The sequence below is a fragment of the Musca domestica genome, unplaced genomic scaffold, assembly GCF_030504385.1.
Source record: "Musca domestica strain aabys unplaced genomic scaffold, Musca_domestica.polishedcontigs.V.1.1 123, whole genome shotgun sequence".
Classification (NCBI taxonomy): domain Eukaryota; kingdom Metazoa; phylum Arthropoda; class Insecta; order Diptera; family Muscidae; genus Musca; species Musca domestica.
Genome location: NW_026712161.1, coordinates 1,120,791 through 1,143,245, shown reverse-complemented (window position 1 = coordinate 1,143,245; position 22,455 = coordinate 1,120,791). Strand labels below are relative to the sequence as shown.

General features: G+C 32.8%; 1 protein-coding gene across 4 annotated transcripts in view; it reads right to left on the bottom strand.

The window, feature by feature from the left end:
* Positions 1 to 12,078: 12,078 nt before the first annotated feature.
* The window catches only part of LOC109611694 (serine-rich adhesin for platelets-like), a 279,269-nt gene continuing 268,892 nt past the window's right edge, over positions 12,079 to 22,455 (bottom strand). For all 4 annotated transcript variants that reach the window (XM_059118364.1, XM_059118367.1, XM_059118365.1 and 1 more), the window contains 7 exons: positions 22,257 to 22,415; positions 20,764 to 22,195; positions 20,535 to 20,696; positions 20,175 to 20,467; positions 19,773 to 20,106; positions 15,508 to 15,936; positions 12,079 to 13,036 (listed from right to left, as the gene is read on the bottom strand). In XM_059118364.1, the coding sequence (XP_058974347.1) occupies positions 13,005 to 13,036; positions 15,508 to 15,936; positions 19,773 to 20,106; positions 20,175 to 20,467; positions 20,535 to 20,696; positions 20,764 to 22,195; positions 22,257 to 22,415 (2,841 nt within the window). In that variant the 3' untranslated portion in view covers positions 12,079 to 13,004. The remainder of the gene's footprint in view (positions 13,037 to 15,507; positions 15,937 to 19,772; positions 20,107 to 20,174; positions 20,468 to 20,534; positions 20,697 to 20,763; positions 22,196 to 22,256; positions 22,416 to 22,455) is intronic.

Below are 22,455 nucleotides of genomic sequence, written 5' to 3'. Positions count from 1 at the left end.
GACGGACGGACATACATAGCTAGATCGACTCAGCTCGGCGAGCTAGGAAAATCCATATATACTTTTCTATATGGGAAACCAATATTTCGAGGTGTTACATAAATTCTGGCCCAATCAAACTTACCCAACACATAGTGTTGTAGGGTATAATAATTAAGATTCAACAAATAACAATCTTGACTGAGATTGGAACCATTGTTCATAACTGAAAAAAGAAAGGAATGTTTTTTCGAAAGAAGCTTGACGTATTTAGATTTTTTGTTTTCTAAGAGTTAAAAGTAAAAAAAGAATATTTAGACTGCAAATCTTTATTGGACATTAATCCTTAGGCAGTGACTTAGACGTCACACCTAAGCTATAGAAATCTTCGCGGAAGTTACATAATTTGGGAAGATATGAACCACGCTCGCCATAGTTTAAAACGTAACAAAGAAAGTCTCTCCGCAACATTCATTGGAAGTGAAAAAACAATTATTTTTGCGTGTCTTTTTTATTGTTATAGTTGACTGTAAGAACCCTGGGGACAGTCGTAGTATTGGCATCACAATTGTGACATTTTTAAGAAACGGTGAAAATGTTGTCAAATATCTTTACATTAATGAGAAAGAAGAAGCATGTTCACATTTACATGTGATTGCCGAGTTGTTAACACTTTACTATCGACTCAGAGAGACCCATAAGTAATTTTCTTTTCTGTGGTTCGAACTGAGAGAATTTTTTTCTATTACGAAGTAGAAGAAAAAAGAAAAAAAGAAGAAAAAAAAAACGATTCAAAATTGCAATTTCATATTGAAATATTAGTTATTTAAAAAAATGACTAAAAATCAATGAAAATATTTAACTTATAACCTGAAAGTCTCAAGACATTTTCACATCAATATACAAGGTCTCAGTAACTCGCCTCTTCCTTACTTGCTCTCACTAACTGGTCTTTTTGGTTGTCAAACAATTTGTATAAAGTGCCTCGTAGACGGTCAAAATGCATGACATCAAAATCGTATACGTATGCATGAAGCTCTCAGCGCATAACGGACGATAAGTTTTGGCGAAAAAAATTAAAAGAGTAAGAACAAGTTAAAAAGCAGTAAGTTCGGCCGGGCAGAACTTCGAATACCCTCCACCATTTGGAACGAATTTGGAAATGTTCAAAAAATAATTCATTTAAAGTTCTTTTAAAACCTTAAAAATACCGAATATAGCCCATGGTAGAAGAATATAGGTAGGCGCATCGACACAGCTGCTGAGACAATGAACTGTCAAACCAATTTTGGAATTGAAAATGTTGAATGAAAAATTATTTAAATTTGTAAAAATTGTTGAAAAACACGAAATATAAGAACCTCCGAATGACGTCGTATAAGAAAACATATAAAAATCTACTTAAATTAAAAAAAAAAAACATTTAAAAATTCGTTCAAAACATAGCGTGCTTACAACAGACAGACAGACGGACATGGCTAAGTCGACTTAGAATTTTAAGCTGATCAAGATTATATATATTCTTTGTTGAGTCTGACATGAGTATTTCGAGGAGTTACAAACGAAATGACAAAATTCATATACCCGCCATAGTATGGTGGAGGGTTTAAAAATTACGAGGTAACTAGTGCAAGAGCAATATCAAAGAAATATATGAGGCTAAGTGTAGCATCAACTCTATGACAAAGCGTCCCCTGTACCAGAACTACATACACATATAAAATGGTGAACCTTTACAAATATATTTGGGTGAATTAGACCATTTATATTTTATAAAGTTAATTCCGTTACTTTCTATTGGCCATTTTTGTTGTAATGGATATTAAAAATTTAGGAGGCGAATTAATAATGAATTTTTGCAAAGAAAAATTTAGAAAAAAATTAATTTAAAACAAATTATATAATATAAATCATCTATTAAATCTTAATCTATTAAAGGGAAAAAAATGCGTTAAATTTATATTTTGAAAAAAAATTTAAAAAATACATGATTTTTACATTCGAAAATATAGGTTTTTAAGGGTGTTGGTAATATGTTTTTAACATTTCGCAATAATTACAAAATTATGCATATTTACATTTAAATAGTTAGTATTTATATTATTAATGTATGTATACTTTTTAATACATTTTTATAACTAATGGGAGTGTGTGTTATTATTTATATATGAATTACGTTTTTGTATTTATTATTATTTAATAATTTGAACTGAAAGAGAGGTATTTCTATTTTCCCAAGTGTTAATATCATTATTTATTAATAATATATTATTATGGTTTTTTTGTTATTTAGAAAAAAAAATATTCAGTGTAATTTCCTCAAGAAAGCCTACGAATACAACAGAGGATAACAAATTCATTAAACACAAAAGAAGACAAAGATGATACTAAGCTTCCGCAATCAATTGCGATTATGTAGAAACGGTTCTGTGACAATATTATCTTATAACTGAATATAATTTTAAATTGTTATGTCTGTGGAGTCGTTTTTAATGTAAAATAATAGATAATAATGAAATATAATAAAGTAGCAGAATTAAAATATTTAAAAAATCATTTATTTTTTGTTACCAAATGAATAAGCACTTGATAATGTTCGAAAAAGGCTAACGAAATAAAAATTAAATAAATCGAGTAAAAATAAAATAAATTCCTATATAAAAAAATCAGACCAAAAAACCCCAACAAATCAGTAAAAAAAACAAAAAAGTTGTTATTTATTATATGCAAAGATTACTTTCTTCTTTATTTAAAAAAAAAAAAATAATAAAATTATTATAATTGGTTTACAAATTCAATTTTATTTAAATACATATGTTTAATATTTTTATATAATAGTTACAAAATATTTAAAATAAACCCAACTTAACAAAACAAATAAAAAATGTAAATATATATATTTTTAAAACAAAAATTTACAATAATTAAAAAATAATTTATGAAATATAGAAGAACATAATTAAAAAATAAGTAATCATTACAAATAATTAGCCATCTTTAGTATAATGTTTAAAGTTTTAACTAAACAATCTATGAAATTATTACAAAATATATAAAAGTTAAATTTAAATATTAAAAATATATAGAAATATTGAAAAATAAGGCATAATTAAGCTATGTACAAATGATGTAAAGTTTTTTTATTATTTTAAAGCAAACAAGTTTTAAATAAAAAGATATATTTCGCCGGGAATGGCCCGAAATTCCGAAGAGCAACATTTGGGCAGCGTGTGACGGTTTCATTGGCCGTTTGAAGTCCTTAATTCGTGCCAAAGGTGACCAATTCGAAAAAATCTAAACTTATTCTAAAAGTTGATGCTATTTCCGACATTTTTTGCTTTCATTCAATAAAATTAAAAAAAAAATGTAAAAATTATGGCGTTTGACTTTGTTCCAGTTTTTTTTTTATCTCACCCTGTACATTGCACTTTAAAGTGTGTGCTGCAAAATGGACTGAATTTTAGAATTTCAAGGGGTCGAGGGATACGATTTTTTTATTTTTGAAAATAAACTTTAAATTAGATTTTGATTTATTTTACTGAGACTTTTGTGTTTTCAATGGTGAAGGGTAAAAGGGAAATGAATATAAATTGAAAATATTTTTTTAAACGTTAATTGTAATTCATATTATTTTGAGGCAAAGAATATTCAAACAACATAAAAAACATAAAAGTACAGAAAAAAATATAATAATATTACAAAACCATACAATTTTTTATAAAAATAATACTATGACGTTTTTGGGATTTTTAAAATTTTACTTTCAATTTTTATCATTCATTAGGCGTTTTGAGTTTCAAAGACGAAGATCATATGTTGAATATTTAAACAATTATTATTTTTATAAAATGGAAAAACTAAATTGAAACAAAACATGTTTAAAGTTCAACAATTTTTATTATTTTTTTTTTAATGTTTAAAACATTATTTGTTGTAAATTATTTTTGCTGAGATCAAACCTAGAATATAAAATAAAAGTAAATTATTCAAAAAAAAAAGAAGAAAAAATAGATTTTTGATGTAAATTTTAAAATGACTCAAAAATATTACACTGAATATATATAGTTAAGGATAAAATAAAATATCAAAATAATCAAAATAATTTTTAAAAACATTTTATTTTTGATCTCTATAGTACAATATGTTAAATAAAGCAGAAATTAAATTAGCAGAAACGAAAGTGAAATAATCCATTAATGAAATTAAATTATTCAAAAAACTGATTTTTTTAATACAAATTTTAAAATTACTCAAAAGTATTACACTGAATATTTTATTTCCGATTTCTAATTAGTATGTATTATTTTATTTATTTATTTGTCTAAATTTTTAAGTATGAACTGTGGGTGTACAAAACAAAATATTTTCACATATTTATGGTCAAAAAAATCTATTTTGATTTAATTTGTTTATATCTGTAAAGTATCATATATTTAATAAACCGATTTTCGACACAATCAGCATAACTTTGTAGGTTCCGAAATAAAGTAATCCATGTATACTTGAAATTTTTGCTACACATTCATATTATCGAAATGAATTTGAGATTATTTGTGAATTCGGTTAAAGGGTTTATTATGGAAACGAAATTTTGATTTTACATTTAGGATTTTTAGAAATGTGTTAAAACTCTTGAAACCATTAAAGAAACCTGTTTTTATACAAAAAAAAAGCCTTGGTCTGTATGACTGTCTTTAAATGTGTCCTTACCAGAAATAATCCCAATAAAAATTACCTGCTTTTATAGTTTCGAAACTTAGAACAAGTCAATTCCAGTTGCTGAAAAGCTCGTCTTGATTTTAATGGAAATGCGCGGAGCTTCTTAGGTAAGGAATACAGTATTATGGAGTCATTTGGAAGACTTGTAAAGAGCAAGTAATTATCGGAGAAAACAATGTGTATGCTTTACAAAATTATGCTTACCAAACTACGATATAGAAACCCAGCCCATGACCAACTTCTAATACCAAATTTCATACAATTTCGTTAAAACAAGTAAAATAGCAGCTAAGTTCGGCCCTCCATCATTCGGAAATTTGAATCAGTTTTGGTGAATAAAGTCCCTAATATCATCAAAATACCGAATAAAGGTACCATTGTATGGGGGCTATACGAAGACGTAATAGGCTATAATATTAATTACGAACTTCAAATACCAAGTTTAACACATTTCCGCTTAAATCATCAAAATACCGAATAACGGGAGGTGCCGTTATATGGGGGGCTATATGAAGGTGTAGACCTACACAGACTTTTGTCATACGCCATTACAATATTCAAATGCGAAACTCATCAAAATATCGAAAATAGGGAGGTACGATTATATGGCGGTTATATAAAAACGCCCATTTTCAATAACAAAAGTCTTGCAGACATAATATACATTTTAGTAAAATTATATCAACCAACTTTATTTCGTTCGGAAGCTAGAGTGATTTCCACAGACGGACGGACATCGCTAAACATAGAATTTTATGCTGATCAAGAAAATATATTCTTTGTGAGGTCTAAAATGTATATTAAGAGGTATTACAAACGGAATAAAAAACTTAATTTAACCTCCATACTATGATGGAGGGTACAAAAAGTTCTTGAATTCATCAAACTGCCTAAAAAAGAAAGATATGTTTATACAGGGGCTGTATACCACAAAATAGATTCATATTGACTCTTTTTTGTCAGAAGGCTACGTACCCATAAGGAAGGAAATATGTTGAACTGAAAACCTCTGAAATACCAAATTGAGGGGGTATCGTTATATTGGGGGCTATACGAAAACGTGGTCATTTGGATTTAAGCACTCTTGACTTGCTAAGGCTAGTTTACCAAACATGTTACTGTGTTATGCAAGTTTACTACATTTGTATTTTAGAGTATACTTTTAGGCGAAAAACTTTAAGTCAAAGACTATTAGTAACATGATAAAAAGCCAAAGAGATAATATTGGTGAGATATCTCATCAACTTTTGCTGTTATCGATCCCCTACATTTGAAGCCTTTATGACCCAAGGGAAACATTTTGTGAGACTCACATCTTATAACTCCCTTATCGCCTCTGACTGATGTTGGTTGTTTCATTAGTTTCAAGAGAAACACATTTCCCTTTTAACGTCCGTGTCAAAAGTCAAAAAGTATTTTGGTTTGGCCAAATATTTTTTAAACAAGTTGCAATTTATTTGCAAATTTAAAACGTTGACTCTCAAAAGAAAATGTAATTGAATTCCTGACCCGGCAAATTAACCGCAAACATTAGTTTTCCATATTTAGCTTTACCATTTTTATATCATACTTTTAGGCGTTTCCGAGAATTTTTTAAAATTCACAACATTTATGGTATATAGGATTAGCATATTATACAGTATTGTACAGTGTATAGAATTTCGTTTAAAAATTAAAAATTGTTTGAAGTCCTCAAAAGTATCCTATAAAAATGCTAATTATGGAAGTCATTTTACCTATGACTCTGACATGATGTATATATTAGTCTTAAAAACGTTTCCAACTAAAATAATGATTTTTCTTTGAATATTACTTTGTTTAAATTGACAAAAAAATATTTCATTTAATAGCTTTAAGGAGCTTTCCGTTTTTGATTTTTTTAAGTTAAAAATGTTTTCTTTAACAAAAACAGGAATAATAACTTAACAGGCTATTAAAAACTGAGTTACATTTTAACATTAATTTTTTCATTTTAATTGTTTTACAATAGTATGGTTGAAGTTGTTTTAATGCTTTGTTGAAACAAATAAAAACAGGCAAAATAACAGATTATTACGTGAATATATTGTGGTAGATGTAAAAAAAACCAAAAGAAATTTTGATGAAAATCAAACAGTAGGAAAATAAAAATAAACATTGTCTTAGGACATGCTTATAACAAGTGAGGTTTATTATTATGTTTTTATAATGGAATGACAAAATTTTTAAAATGCGTAGTATGCAAAGATATCTTAAAATGAAAACAGTTATAGTCAATTAAGTTGTGTGAAGCATGGCGATGTGTAAATAGTAAAGACTAGTCAAAATGCACTGCTGCTCACAACAGAGACATGTTAACATAAAACAAGTAAAAAAGCAATAAGTTCGGCCGGTCCGAACTTTGAATACCCTCCACCATTTGGAAATAAAATTATTTATATGGGGGCTATATGGAGACATGGTGCTGGATAAGTCATTTTCTGTTATAGGCTCTAGTAACGATCCAGAACTTCAAATACGAAATTCAAAACAATTCCGGTGAATAATGTCGCGAAAATCCTGGAAATGCCGAATATCTCAGGGTAGCGTTCTTTGGGTGCTATACTAATACGTAGACCTATATAGACAAATCTCTTCCAGGTGTAGAGTGCTCAGAGAGAACTTTTTGTGTGGATTTTCATTAAAAAATGTGGCTAAAATCATCAAAATACCCAATATCGGGGACACCTTTGTTTGGGGGATATACCATATCCTGGACCTATATAGACAATTCTCTTTCAGGGTATAAAGTACTTCGTTTAAAAATGTGGCGAAAATCACCAATATAACAATATTGTGGACCTATATCAGACCTGCTCAAAACCCTGTTCTAGAACATGAACCGAAAAAAACAGATAATTTAAGAGAAAATTAAAATTCAGTTTTTCTTTATATTTTACGATTCCATTTAATTTTTTTCAAAGATGAATGTTTTTCAAAATAATTTATAAAGCATATGGATAAAAAATATTTGTATAAATAATTACTTAACACTGTTTTGTTCTTGATTTAAATAAGCAAAGAGAATTTTTACTCGAAAGTGATATTTTTTCTTGAACAGTGCTGACCTGTAAAGACAATTCTTTTTCAGGGGCTAGAATTTCAGACAATGTCATTGAAAAATGTGACTAAAATAATATAAATACCGAATGAATACCTGCCTACTGGTAAACTATGCATGTAAGCAAAATTTTAGCATTCTACCTCAATTCGTTCGAAAGATAGTGTGATTAGAAAATACAGACAGACGGACATCGCTAGATCGTCTTAGAATTTTACGCTGATACAGAATATATATACTTTGTAGGGTCTATTATGAATATTTCGAGAAGTTACAAACGGAATGACAAAGCTAATATAACTCCATAATATGGTGGAGGGTATAAAGACACAAAACAGAACAATATTTTGAATAGTTTTTAGAAAACCACGCCTTTCTACAAAAAAAGTGAGGTAAAGCCCAACTTTTCATATTTCTAAAGAGATTTAACAATTGCTTTTAAGTGACAAATGATGGCTTTGAAGTGAGGTTATGATCAATAATCTGCGTTCTATATCAGCAAAAAACTCTACATATTACATATGATATTAGAGTCATATGTTATATTGTTTATTTCTAAAAAAAAGTGAGGTTAAGACCAACTTTTCATATTTCTAAAGAGATTTAAAAATTGGGTTTAAGTGACAAATGATGGCTTTGGAGTACTGTCAAATCTGCCACAAAAAGAAAATAACCAAAGCTTCTTTAATAGGGTTTGAATATAATTTTTAAAAAGTGAGATTATGATGAAATCTGCGTTCTATAACAGCAAAAACCATTGCATATTACAAATCATGTTAGTTACATGTTATATTGTTCATTTTTATAGCATACTTTCAGGCGCTCACGAAGAATTATGACAGAGCACACACAAAAATGTCGTTTTCTTTTATTAAAGAAAATACCATGGTAGTTAGCTTCTGATAGGCTGAAATATTAAGCTTGACATTTTTATACCCGCTACCATACATAGTATGGAAGATATATTAATTTCGTCATTCCGTTTGTAAATCATCGAAATAATAATTTTAGACCCAAAAAGTATATATATTGTTGATCAGAGTAAAATTTTGAGACGATTCTGAGTCCGTCGGTTGTAATCACGCTACAGTCAAAACGAATTAAGATAGGAAGCTAAAACTTTGCACAGATCTGTCTTTTATCTGCATGCAGGTCAAGTTCGAAGATGGGCTATATTATTCCACGATATCGTATAGCCCCCATATATCGGCACCTTCCGCTATTCGGTATTTTTACGATTTTAACAGAATTTTATAATGGCTTTTATTTTTTTATTTTTTTGAGAAAATTTCCTAACTCGTACCAAATGGTGGAGGGTGCTCAAAGTTCGGCTCGACCGAACCTACTGCCTTTTTACTTGTAGAATGAAATATTTTTCTTAGTTATTAATTTTACCTTAAAAAAGTGCGGGAACACAACAAATTTGAATCCCTGTCGCCTTCATTAACTGGAAGGGAGTTACAATCACGTTGAAACTTTCCTTTTCATTCCTTGTATCCTAAAAGTATGGATATATGAAATGTCTTATTTTTGGACAACAACTTTAATTGAAGAGAAGAGATCTAATCACACTATATTTCTGCAAGTTTTGCATTCAGTCATTAAGTGTATCTATCAATAGGAAGTTTCGCCATTGTTGACTCAGCAACATTTTTTCTTAGAACCAAAATAAGGACACTGACTTCCAAATGGGAATGTGATGACATGAATTTGAATTAATGAAAATTATGTAAATTTTAATATCAAACTTTGTTGCTGCGACAAATAAAATATTTCGTTTTCTACCACGGGCGTAGTTAAAAAATAATGGCATGTTTCTCTAAGGCAATTGAAAGGCTTCGTTCGCCTCATATTCGAATGAAATCCAGTTTGGGTAACAGTTACTTCACTTTTTTGCCTTCTATTCGAATTGTAACTACAATCGATAACTCGAAGGTAAGCGTACGCGTTTTGGAAAAAAATTAAAAAAATTGCAAAATCGGCTACTATATGAAAGATTTAGAGAAAAACAACCTTGATTTCACATAAGAGGCTTGTAATGTACACAGATTTAAAAACATTTTAGAAATAATTGAAAAAAAAATTATAGAATTCACAATGGAATTCTAATTCCCCCAAAATTCCCGTTTGAAATACCAAATCGTTGAAGACAATCTGCAAAATACCAAAAATTTCTCGTATTCAGCTCTTATCCCTCTTTAACTAATATCAATATCTGATCTTTAAAAATATAAATATTTTTGATCTTGAATTCTTGGCTTTTTTTCTTGTAAACATATTCTCAAATTTTCCTGTTTTTAAAAAATGTTTTTTTCGACAGCATAACATTACGGAAGTAATCTAATTTTGAAAACGAATTATTAAACCTCATTTGTTATAAACATGCAAGGATCTGCTTCTGTATGACGATACGACAAAAAAAAACAAACATTCCAAATGAATTTTACAAATATTTTTTGTTCTAAATTCAACAATTTTGAAAACGTATTCGGAATGGTGATTTCGTAAGCATTAAACTTCGTAGCGTCATACAGAAACAGGCCCTTAAAGATGGTATTTGAAAAAACTAAAATTTTTGTTGAATGTCTAACGTTTGTTTTGCATTTTTTAATAAACAACTTATTTCTTCTTCTTTTTTCATTTTGTAGGTTTGGTATACGGTGTTTTTGTTGTTGAAATAATATATGTAAATAATTCACTTTGAGTTTTGTTTCTTCTTTTTTAATATTGAAAAAAAAATATTTTTGTAATTTTTGTTTTATATTTTTATTTATTATTAATTAATAACTTAAAGCGATTTATAAATTGTTTTCTTTTATTTTTCATTTAAATGTAAATTTATTTTATATCATAAAATTTATGATTCTCTTATTCCCATACAATTTTGCTATAATTTTTTTGTTTTTATCGGTTTTATGTTTTTGTCATTAATAAATACATAACAGATTTGTTTTAGTATATAATATGTATATATATAAATTGTTTTATTTTATTTTATTTATATTTCCATTTGTTTTGCCTATTTAGTTGTTTTTTTCCGTTGGATATGATTATTATACAGGGTATGACAAAATGTGGGATATGAAACAAAAATGTATCAAGAAGTGGCTGGTTTTGAATTATGCCTCAAAAGGAATAACAACATTTTTGAAAAATTCCTGAAACGTATTTAATATTTAGGGTTGAGCTCTGGGGCGAATTATAGCTTCCCAACTCTATGATGTTCCAAATATAAGATATGTTTCATAAATTTAAAATGAAGGAGGGTGAACTACTTTCCCAAAGAAAAAATTGAATTCTAATAAACAATTTTTTATTACAATAATAATATCGAAATCCCTAAAATTTGGAAATAAAATGACAGCACATTTGATCTTCAATAGAAAATGAAACTATCTTTATTTCGTAGACAATATTCCAAGACCAAATGAATACCGAAATGCTTTCCATAAAAAGGCCAAAGAATTTCTATAGGAACACCAAATGTTTTTCTAAGAAAAAGGGTGTCTACAAAGAAGCCCACTGGCTCTTCATTAGGAATACCAAATTACCGACCATTAGAGGAGATCAAATTATTTTTCTACTTGACAAAGAGAATTTAGAGCAATTCAACATTTAATTTTAAAAAATTTCTTGAGCCTCCACATTTCGATGTCATTACACACCTTTTGTGATACCCTGTACACAATCATATACACACGTTAAAACAAAAACAAAGAAGAGTGAAAAACAAGTTTGGGGGATAATATAAAACGGGTTGGAGGGGGGAACATGTTCGTTTCGTTTTACCATTTTAGTATTGGTTTTGTTTTTATCATTGTTGTAAGGTTTTGACATTAGGAAAAAGGAGGTGTTTTGTTGTTGTTGTTGTTAGTGCCTTACACATAATTATAAATATTATAAGATTTTGTTTTCATCTTTTGTTTTATTGTTTAAGAGTTACTTTAAACTTAAATAAAAAAAAATTGATTTTATCATAGAAAATGTTTATTTTTTTATAATTAAATTGTGTGTTTTTTTTTTTGTTTTCATATTTAAGTTAATTTTATTTGTTTATTTTTTTTTTCAAAAGAAAACAAAGACACACATCATTTAAAAAACTTAATAAAAATAAAACAAAAACGTAATAATAATGCTACTATACACAGAGGAAAAGAAAACAAATATATAATTAATTAATTAATATTTAAAAAAAAAACATAATTAAATTACAAAAACATGTTTTCAACTTTGCTAATAAGTTTAGGTTTTTTTGTTTGTGTGTTAATTTATTTTTAATTATTTTGTTTTTATTTTCAATATTTTCTTTTTCATACAAATAACATGCAGCCATTTTCCCTATATTTTCATCAGGTTTCGTTTAAGAATCCAACGGCATGGCTGGCTGGCTGGCGGCTTGGCTTCTTCTTCTTCTATTACTTTTCTTATATATCCGGATTTTTTGCTTTGCACTTATGCTAGGTTTTTAGGGTTCTAGTTTCTCCTTCTTTTTTTATAATTTTCGTATTTCATTATTTTAAACATAAAAAAATTATTTTCAATTATTTTTTTTATTTTGTTTCTTATAAAAATGCATTTTAATTAATATTTCTTTTTTTTTACTTTTATTTCAAGTTGTTCTTAAATTCAAAACATACTATCATCATCATCATCCTCATCGTTATTTTTTGTGTTTTACTTTTTATTTCATTTCGTTTTTTATTTTTTTTTTCACTTAATTAAATTTAAATAAATGCTTACGCTGTGTATGTATGTGTGTGTGTATTTTTCATGTTTGCAGTTGTTTTTTGTTATATACTTAGGTAGGTATATGTACTATGCATGTATGTATATATGTATGTATATATATTTTTAGTAAAAAAAGAACAGACTATTGCACCTAAATGTTACGTAGAACGTGTGTATGTGTGTTTATTTGTAATTTCATCAGTTTTCATAATATGCTGCTGCAGTGTTGGTTGGTTGGTTTTGTTGGGTTTCTGGAACAAAAAAATATCTCGTTTTTCTTTTGAACAACCAGGAAATATTATAGTTGGGAGCATGAATGGATGGATGGATAGTTGATTGGTTGTGTTTTTGTTGTTGTTGTATATATAGAGGAAATGACATTGTTTCTCATTTCGCCATTTAGGTTTTCAATTTGTTGTTGTTGTGGTTTTTTATTTTCATTTTGCTGGTATGAAGATGCTCGTGTGTTGACACTTTAAATTAAAAACGTATTTTAGGGTCACCTTGTAGTGCTGCTACCGAAGAAGTCTTCTGTAAATGAAAAAAGTTAGAGAAAATGTTAATAAAAATAGTTAAATAAAAAAACAAAAGGACCTCCCATAAGAGATCAGAATGGGTGCAATTGCGCGTTGGATTTTTTAAAGAAACCCAGAATTTATTAAAATGGAGGAGCTGCAGGACATCGCCCTGTTTCTCGAAATGAAGACCATTTACGATCGTTGAAAATATTTAGGGGTTCTCATAGAAAACATCAGGTCAGGTCTTCCTATGAAGGACCAAGTCTCCTACATTTCTTATTATTTTAGTTGGCCAGGAAAACTAAGTATTTTTAAATTTAAGTAGAAGACCATTGGTCCCTTCGGTGAATCCCAGACCATGATTTTTTTCACATTCTAGACGAGGAGGTATTCTCATTTATGACAAGGATTTCTTCTCATAGAACAGGAGGTTTTCTCAATACACAATTTGGACGTCTTACAGAAGACCAGGTGGTTTTTTACTTAAGACCTGGTCAGGGAAACTAAGTCTATTTGAGTAAAAGAAAAGGACCCCTCGATGAATCCAAGATCATCATGTCTTTTCATTCAAGACGAGGAGGTTTCTCATTGAAAACTAGGAATTAGAACAGGAGGTCTCCTCATTAAACAAAGATAAATTAACATCAGATGGTCTTTTAGGGAAGAACAGGAGGACCCAACGCATTCTTATAGAACATATTTTTAAAAACTATTAGGAGATCATCTTATAGAAGACAAAGAGGACTTTTCAAAAAAAGCCAGAAGTTATTTTAAAGAAGTCTCATGGAGTTTATTCCAAAAACACCTCTTCTCACAAAAAACCAGGAGATCCCATGGTAGATCTAATGGTATTTTACGGAAGATTTAGGAGAAGAGGAGAGAAGACTTTTTATACAGAATTTGAAGAGCAGAAGACATATTTAAAAACGATAAAGAAGTTAACTAAGGGCTTTTTATAGAAAACCAGAAGATATTTTGAAGAAAGACAAGAAGGAATTATAATAGAAGAACCTGGCGGTCTTCTCACAGAAGACCAGGATATCTTTACTGCGGAGATCACTCTGTCTTCTAAGACCATAATGTATTCTTGTAGAAATTCTGGAAGTTTATTAGAAGACCTGAAAGTCTTCCCATAGAAGAAAATAAGGTATTCTAATAGAAGATGTGGAAGCCTTCTCAAAGAAGCCCAGAAGAAGTGTGTCAGAAAATCAAAAATCTTCGACCAAAAATCTTAATTTATGAGACAAGCAGTCTCCTAAAGGAAACCAGGAGTTTTTAAAAAAAAAAAGACCAGAGGTGTTTTCATAAAAGACTATGGGATTTTCATCAGAACATCTTTTGAAGATCAGTAGTTCTCTACATAGAGAATCGAAAAAAGCCTCTTATAGAAGACCAGGAGCACTTAAAAAAAAAAAAAAACATATGAGTTCGTAAAAGAAGACTAGAAGTTCTTCCCATAAGAGAACTGGATATCATAAAGAGGTCTTGTAATCGGATACCAGAGGGTAGTATCATAAAAGAAGAGAAAAACTTCTCATAACAGGCAAGGATGACTTCCACAGAATACCAGAAAGCACTTAATAGAAGACCAGACCTATTAGAGTAGAAGTAGTCTTCCATTCCAATGGATTACGAAAAAGCCTCCCATAGAAGACCAAAATATATTTTTTTCAAAGAAGATTAGATAATCTTCTCCAAGTAAAATGGAAAGTCCAGATGAGTTCCACATAAAGGGATTATATGGAAGTTGTTCCCATGTTGCCACAGATGTTACCATTAACAGATGAGTAGTGCTTCAAATGGAAAATATTAAGGATTATCAAGAAGAGATCTACAAAATAATATCAAGTTCTTCTATTAGAAGGGCTAAACGTTTCTAATAGAAGACCGTCTCATTTCAGGGGTTGTACAGAGGATGTTTCAAAGAAAAACAAAAAGGTCTTTCTTAAAAATATAAATAGAAAAAATATAGCAAGGGCTTTTATTAGAAGAGCATCTTGTCTGGATTGTCAGTGTATACATGTGCACAAAAAACAAAAAGGTCTACTTTCGAAGATGAGTAGGGCTTCGTATGGAAGATATTTAGGATCCTTCACAAAGAAGTCATTACAAATTCCCTCAAAAACCTTGTTCCACTTAAAAATGTGTAGTGCTCTGTTTCGAAGATATTTAGAAAGAGATCTGCAGAAGAAATGTGGCAGCTCATAGAAGACCGGACAATCATCTTATATCAGAATATGTATCAAAGATACATAGGGCTCTTCAAGAACAAGGGTTTTGAGTCATCTTCTAAAATACCTCATGGATATCTTATAGGTGACTAGACTAGATTAGATAATATCAGAAGGGAATTCCTTAATATGATTGTAGAGCTTCTTTTAGAAGTACCTCTACTATTGTGGATTTTGAGTGGTATCAGGTTGAAAACCCGAACATTGTGGAGAAAAATTTGTGGGCTCTTGTGACAATTTCAATATAACTTACGTGTATCAAAACTAAAGCTCATCGTTGGATCCGGTGATGAGTGTAACATTGATGCAACACCACCACTTGTACTACTGCTGCCTACAACACCGGAACTATTGGTTGAACCATTACCACTACTTGGTGTCTGGGGCTGTTGCTGCTGCTGCTGTTGTTGTTGGGTCATGGCCATAGGATTTGTATGGTTTGTACCGTGCTGCTGCATCGATCCGGGAACACCAACGCCGCCTTGCGGTGTCTGGGCGCCCAATGGACTTTGAGGTGTGCCAACACGTAAACCACCAGGTATACCGCCACCCGGATTACCACTGTTACCACCACCGCCGGGCACACCATTACCTCCACCAGAATTTGCCGCAGCAGCTGCACGACCACTGACCACAGCGCGCAATTCTTGCTTAACATAATCTGAAGAGGCGGGATTACCAGCTGTAAAAAGAATGAAACAAGAAAAATAGATTTAATCAAACAAAAGACACAACATTTTTGGCTGTTTAAGTTTCTATTAAGCTATGTATTTATATGGATTTGCCTACGTCTTTGGGTTTATTATTTTTATTATTTACACATAGGGGGGAGCAGAAGACCAACACACAACAGTAACGGCAAATATTGTTTTGATTATTTGGATGTGGTTTGGTGGTATGGAGGATGATGAGGTGGTAAATCTTTTTTTTTAATTTTTGGAAATATTATTGGATCACATTTGAGGATTCAATTCTCGTTTGGTTTCTTAAGAATACAGCATTTACAAGTTTTGGAGGTTGTTTTAATTGTTCGTATGTATTATTAGATACTTGGGTGCCTTTTTAGGTGATTTGATGTAGGTGTGTGTTATACATAGAATGGAATATAATACACATAAGGGATTCTTTGTGGGGATAACAAATTAATAAATCTATTTAAATTATTTTTTTTTTAAATAATTTTCGTCATTATAATATTTCAGCGTATAATATCCAATTAATTTAATTTTATGTAGCCGTTCCTTAAAAGAATGAACAGAGATTCCCTCAAAATACCAAAACGGCTACTAATAGAATACTAGGCTTTTATTAAGAGACTTGTGTAGCTTCTTTAAGACGGTCAAAAAGCTCTGTTTGGCCTTTAATGTATTCCCAAAAAATTTAAATATTTCTAAGGAATCTACTTCTAATTGATTGATTGATAATTGATTAATTGATTGAGGGATACAAAAATAGTATTTTCCAAAAAGCCCACGTAAAAAATGAATAATTTAACAGTCTTAAGAAATTCACAATGGAAACCCTAACTAAAAGAATACTAGTTGGGCCTAAAAATCAGTTGGGCCACATACACTTATATCCAAAAATATAATTGGTCTTTAAAACAAAATATTCCCATAAAAAATATGGAGGCTATACCAAGATGTGGACCTGCACAGACAATTTTCTCTCATAGGCTGTAGTGTCCATTACGAACTTCAAATACCAAATTTGAAACAATTCCGGTGAATAATGTCACTAAAATCATCAAAATACCGAATATCGGGTGGTACCGTTATATGGGGGCTATACGAAGATGTGGAGATGCACGGACAATTTTCTGTCATAGGCTGCAGTATCCATTACGAACTTTAAATACCAAATTTGAAATAATTCCTGTGAAAAATAGGAAGGTATCGTTATATGGGCGCTATACGAAGACGTGGACCTGCATGGACAATTTTCTGTCATAGACTGCAGTATCCATTACGAACTTCAAATACCGAATTTGAAATATTTCCGGTGAATAGTGACGCTAAAATCATGAAAATACCGAATATCGGCAGGTGCCGTTATATGGGTGCTATACGAAGGCGTGGACCTGCACGGACAATTTTCTGTCATAGGCTGTAGTATCCATTACGAACTTCAAATACGAAATTTGAAACAACTCCTGTAAATAATGTCGCTAAAATCATAAAAATGCCGAATGTGGGGAGATGCCGTTATAAGGGGACTTAACGAAGGCGTGGACCTGCACGGACAATTTTCTGTCATAGGCTACAGTATCCATTACGAATTTCAAATACCAAATTTGAAACATTTCCGGTGAATGATGTCGCTAAAGTCATGAAAATACCGAATATCGAGAGGTGCCCTTATATGGGGGCTGTACGAAGCGTAAACCTGCACGGACAATTTTCTGTCATAGGCTGCAGTACCCATTACGAACTTTAAATACCAAATTTGAAACAATTCCGGTGAATAAATACCGCTAAAATCATCAAAATACCGAAAATCGGGAGATGCCGTTATATGGATGCTATACGAACTCGTGGACCTGCACAGACAATTTTGGGTCATAGGCTGCAGTATCCATTACGAACTTCAAATACCAAGTTTGAAACATTTAAGGTGAATAATGTCGCTTAAATCACTAAAAAAAAACGAAAATAGGGAGGTACCATCATATGGGGGCTATACCAAAACGTGGACCTACGTGGCCCATTCTCCATACCAAAAGTCCTGCAGACCTACTTCATTTCATTCGAAAGCTAAAGTGATTTTCACAGACGGGCGGACATTCGCTAAATCGAATTTTATGCTGTGGGGTCTAAAATGTATATATCGAGGCGTTACAAACGGAATGACGAACTTAATATACCCTCCATACAATGCATGGGGTATAAAAATAAGGTTTAGCTGTGCAAGTTCGGTTGGCTTTAAAATAAAATATTCGCTCACAATGTAAAAGTAATCCTAAATTTTTTTTCTCTCTCAAAAATCCCTAGAATCTAAGACACAATCCTGCACATAAAGGAGTCCACTACCAAGTACAGATCCTAAAACGTCTACAACTCTTTGTCGGCATGTCAAATTTATGATTTCCATATATATTTTATCCAATAGTTTTTTTTGGGAGGGATATACATGTATTTATATATACGGGTGTTGTTGTTTGGTTTTTGGATGGGGGTGGGTAAGAGCAATAGTAGTGGTAATGGATGATATTTGTTTTTGTTGGTAATTACAAAAAGGTTACACACTGTTTGTACTCCTCTTACCGGTCGTCTGATTGGATCGACCATAGAAATCATTGGTTGAAGGCGCTGCTGATGACAAGGTAGCATTGGATGATGAGTTCTGTTGTTGTTGTGATATTGTTTGGCTATTGTTGTTGATGTTATTGTTAGTAGACGATGAATGATGGTTATTAAACATTAAACTGATGCCATTGGTTCCTACTACGACTCCACCTCCTCCACCGACATCACCACCGCCACCACTACCACCATTGGCCGTTAGGAAACCATTCATATTGGCATGATTGGCTGAGGCCGCCGTTAAACCATTTAATAGATCGACAACAGCTGATCCCATAGCATTATCCGGACCAGTGTTACTATTCGCAATGGAATTCGGATGTGTATGGTGTGTGTTATGATGATGATGTTGATGACGATTTGGCTGCTGGTGTGTATGTTGTTGCTGATGATGCAGGTGGTGATGGTTAAGGTGGTGTTGTTGCGATTGCTGCTGCTGTTGTTGTTGTTGATGATGGTGGTGGTGTTGTTGTTGTGATTGGTGACGGTTATTATTATTGCTGTTGCTGTTGTGGCTATGGTTGTTGTGGTGATTGCCAAATGATCGCGGCGATCCTAAATTGATTTAGGTTGTTTTATGTTTGTAGTGATTTTGTTTTTATATTTGGGGATTAGGTGTTTTAAAGCATTAATAAGCAATGGGGAAAATATGCTATAAGGAAATTCTAACAGATCTTGTAATAAGGAAATGTTTTCCTAATGGATTTCACAATCACAATTTTGGTTCCATTAAGTAAAACGGTTAAATATAATATGTCTGAGAAGAATGAAGATCTGAGTACTTTTTCGAAATAAATAAAAATCAGGCATTTGAAAAAATAACACTCAAGGAATGGCTGTTGTTTTGTAAACTTGAATTTTCAATCGTCGTACATAAACAATCCCTAAATATGTAATACATTTCTGGCACGCAACCTGATTTATGAACTTCGATCTAAATTTATGAACTTAGAAAGTAACATATGAAGTATCCAAAATAACACAAATCAAATATGGGTCAAATGTGTCTACATGGCAACACTTTTGAGGGCAATGAATTCTGGACTGGTTTTCCAGTTGTTTTTTATTTCGATTCGAATTTTCACATAATTGAAACCCCATATCCAATCGTATTCGTTTTTCGAATTTATCTAACAACTGATGGAGGAACTCATCTCCCCCACAAAATCCTAAACTTAAAGGATCACATTGTAAATTATTCTCTCACTCATCTTACCTGGCAAATGTTGAGTTGCTTGCGGTATGCTACTTTGCCGTTGCATACGTTGCATTTGTTGTTGCTGGTTTTGTTGTTGTTGTTGGAATGCATTGCCAGCTGCAAAGGGTGATTGGGGTGATGGGGAATTTGGTGTCGGTGTAAAACCACTATCGTTTGTCTGAAATGAATTCTGGCGCTGGAGACCAGCGGCAGCAGCTGCAGCATTTGGACCCTGAGGTCCGCCAATAATACCCGGACCCGAAGGACCTTGAGGTCCAGTGCCACTGGGTGAATTTAAGCCTCGTCCTCGTTGTTGTTGTTGATATTGTCTAGCATTGTAAGGACTAACTCCCTGTAACAAAAACGAGACATTTTAAAAATATTTTCACACACACCTCACAAAACACCACTCAATCTAACCTGTAATTGTGCACTTAACATTGGATTATGCTGTTGTAATGAATGCCCTCTTTGTGGTCCAGCATTTGGTCCACCGCCCCATTGCTGGGGTGAGGAATTGGGTCCCAAGCCCGGTGAGGGTATACCAGCACTACCTGGGGTATTGGGGCCACCCGGCTGGCCAAAATGTGGTTGCCTGGGTGAGAGCTGAGCTGCTGGATTTCCTGCCTGGAAAGCAGCCATTTGTTGTTGCTGCTGTTGTTGTTGCGGTGACAAGCGTTGGCCGGCAGTTTGTGGATATTGGGGACCATAGCCTAAAAGAATACAATGGCATCAAATAAAAATTCGCATATCTTCAATGCTTAAATAACGAAAACCTACCTGGATTAGATTGTGGACTAAAGGGTGCATTGCGTTGACCCGGACTTAACTGTTGCTGCAACATTAATTGTGAGTCGGGTGGTAAATTTGTGCGTGATAAGGTGACATTGGGTGCCACGGTATTGAGCAAGGTACTTATATTGTTGAGACCAGGATTGAGACCTATAAAAATGTCAATGTCAAGCATTAAATACGTTTTAATCTTCAGGCTTTATCTTCGATTACTTACACAGCTGATCCCGAGCTGTGGCATTTTCCGGCACACGCATCAACTGGTTTTGTTGTTGCTGCAGTAAACGTTCTTTCTGTTGTTGCGCCAGCAACCGATCTTTCTGATGAGCCAGTAACTGTTGCTGCTGTTGACCCATTTGCTGTTGGGTCATGTTACGAAAGTGTGACTGCGACAGTGCCGCCATTACACCGCTCGGCGTTGAGACAGCATTCATGTGACCAGCACGCCCACTTGCTGGATAATTTGGTGGAGCTTTTTGCATATTCTGATTGGGTCGCATATTTTGTAACGCTTGCATTCGCATTATCTGTTGGGGCGTTAAGTTGCCCGCACCACCGCCCATACCTGGATATGCAGGAGGTTGTAGTTGTGTGTGATGCTGTTGCATCTGTTGTTGGTGCTGCTGGGATTGTTGTTGCTGCTGCTGCTGTTGCAACATTTGTTGTGCCGTCATACCCATGGGACCCATACGAAAAGCCGATGTCTCGCTCATTAACGATTTCTGAATTTCGCTAATGGCCAATTGATCGTTGATCTGTTGCGGTGTAAGACCTGTCGGCTGGTCATCAGGCACATAGTCCATAACACTGTCCAGTATTTTGGATAGTTCCTGATCACCATCACCCAAGATACCCGATGTGGAGGAGGAGCTGAGGGAGGATGTGGAAGAGGAGGTACCCGTTGTTGCACTTGAATTTGAGGTAGCTGTTGTTGAAGGAGCTGTTGTGCTAAGAGGTGGGGTGGCAAACGGATGATCTCCCGTTGTAGATGACGATGAGAAGTCCATTTGACTGCCCTGCTGCTGAGGATGAGATTGTGGTAGTCGTTGTAAATTCGAACCTACCGCCGAGGATTCCAGACCCTGTCGCTGCTGCTGCTGTTGTTGATTGAGGTAGACATCGGAAGGCTGTTGTTGTTGCGACGGTTTTTGTTGCTGCGCCAAACCTCTTCCTCGTCCCGGACCACCTGGACCAATCATACTGCCACTATTGGCCATCGTTGTAATGGTTGAAGCCTTTCCGGGCATTAGACCCATGGTTGTGCCACCGCCCATTGATGAGACAATATTGCCCGGGCCCCTGGTGGGCACCTTGTCCGGAATTGTTTTTATAACAGGCGTAATATTCATGGTAATATTCTTTGGCGGATTACTTAGCAGTCGGGCAAGCATTTTATTTCTTTCACACAACTTTGAAGGGCGATCGTCCGATCTCTTGGCCGAAAGACCATCATCGGGGTCGTTAAGGGATCGCTTGCGTGTCATAGCCGGATCACCTTGATGCTTCAAAATTCGACACAATTCTTCGGTGGTTAAATTATTGGGATTTTGATGGGAACCATGCGGTTCATCCTTAATGCGTACCATGTCGCTGGAACGGCCCATAGACGACATGCCTTTGTTGTTTTCATCGTCTTCGGATTTGAGAAGCTGTTAATCAAAAAACCAAAGTCAATAAAGGAAATTTAAGAAAGGTTAGGCTTCCACTTACCGATAGCAACATGGGATTACTGGAATTAGCTTGTTTCTGCATGCCACTCATGCTGAACATGCGCTGCATACCGCCTCCAGGACCAGAACCAGGGCCCATTTTAAACATACCACCTAAGCTCGCCTGCAGACCCTCCTTGTCATCCTCTTGCTTATAGAGCTGAAAATAGATTCGAAAGATATTTTAGAAAAGGACTTAC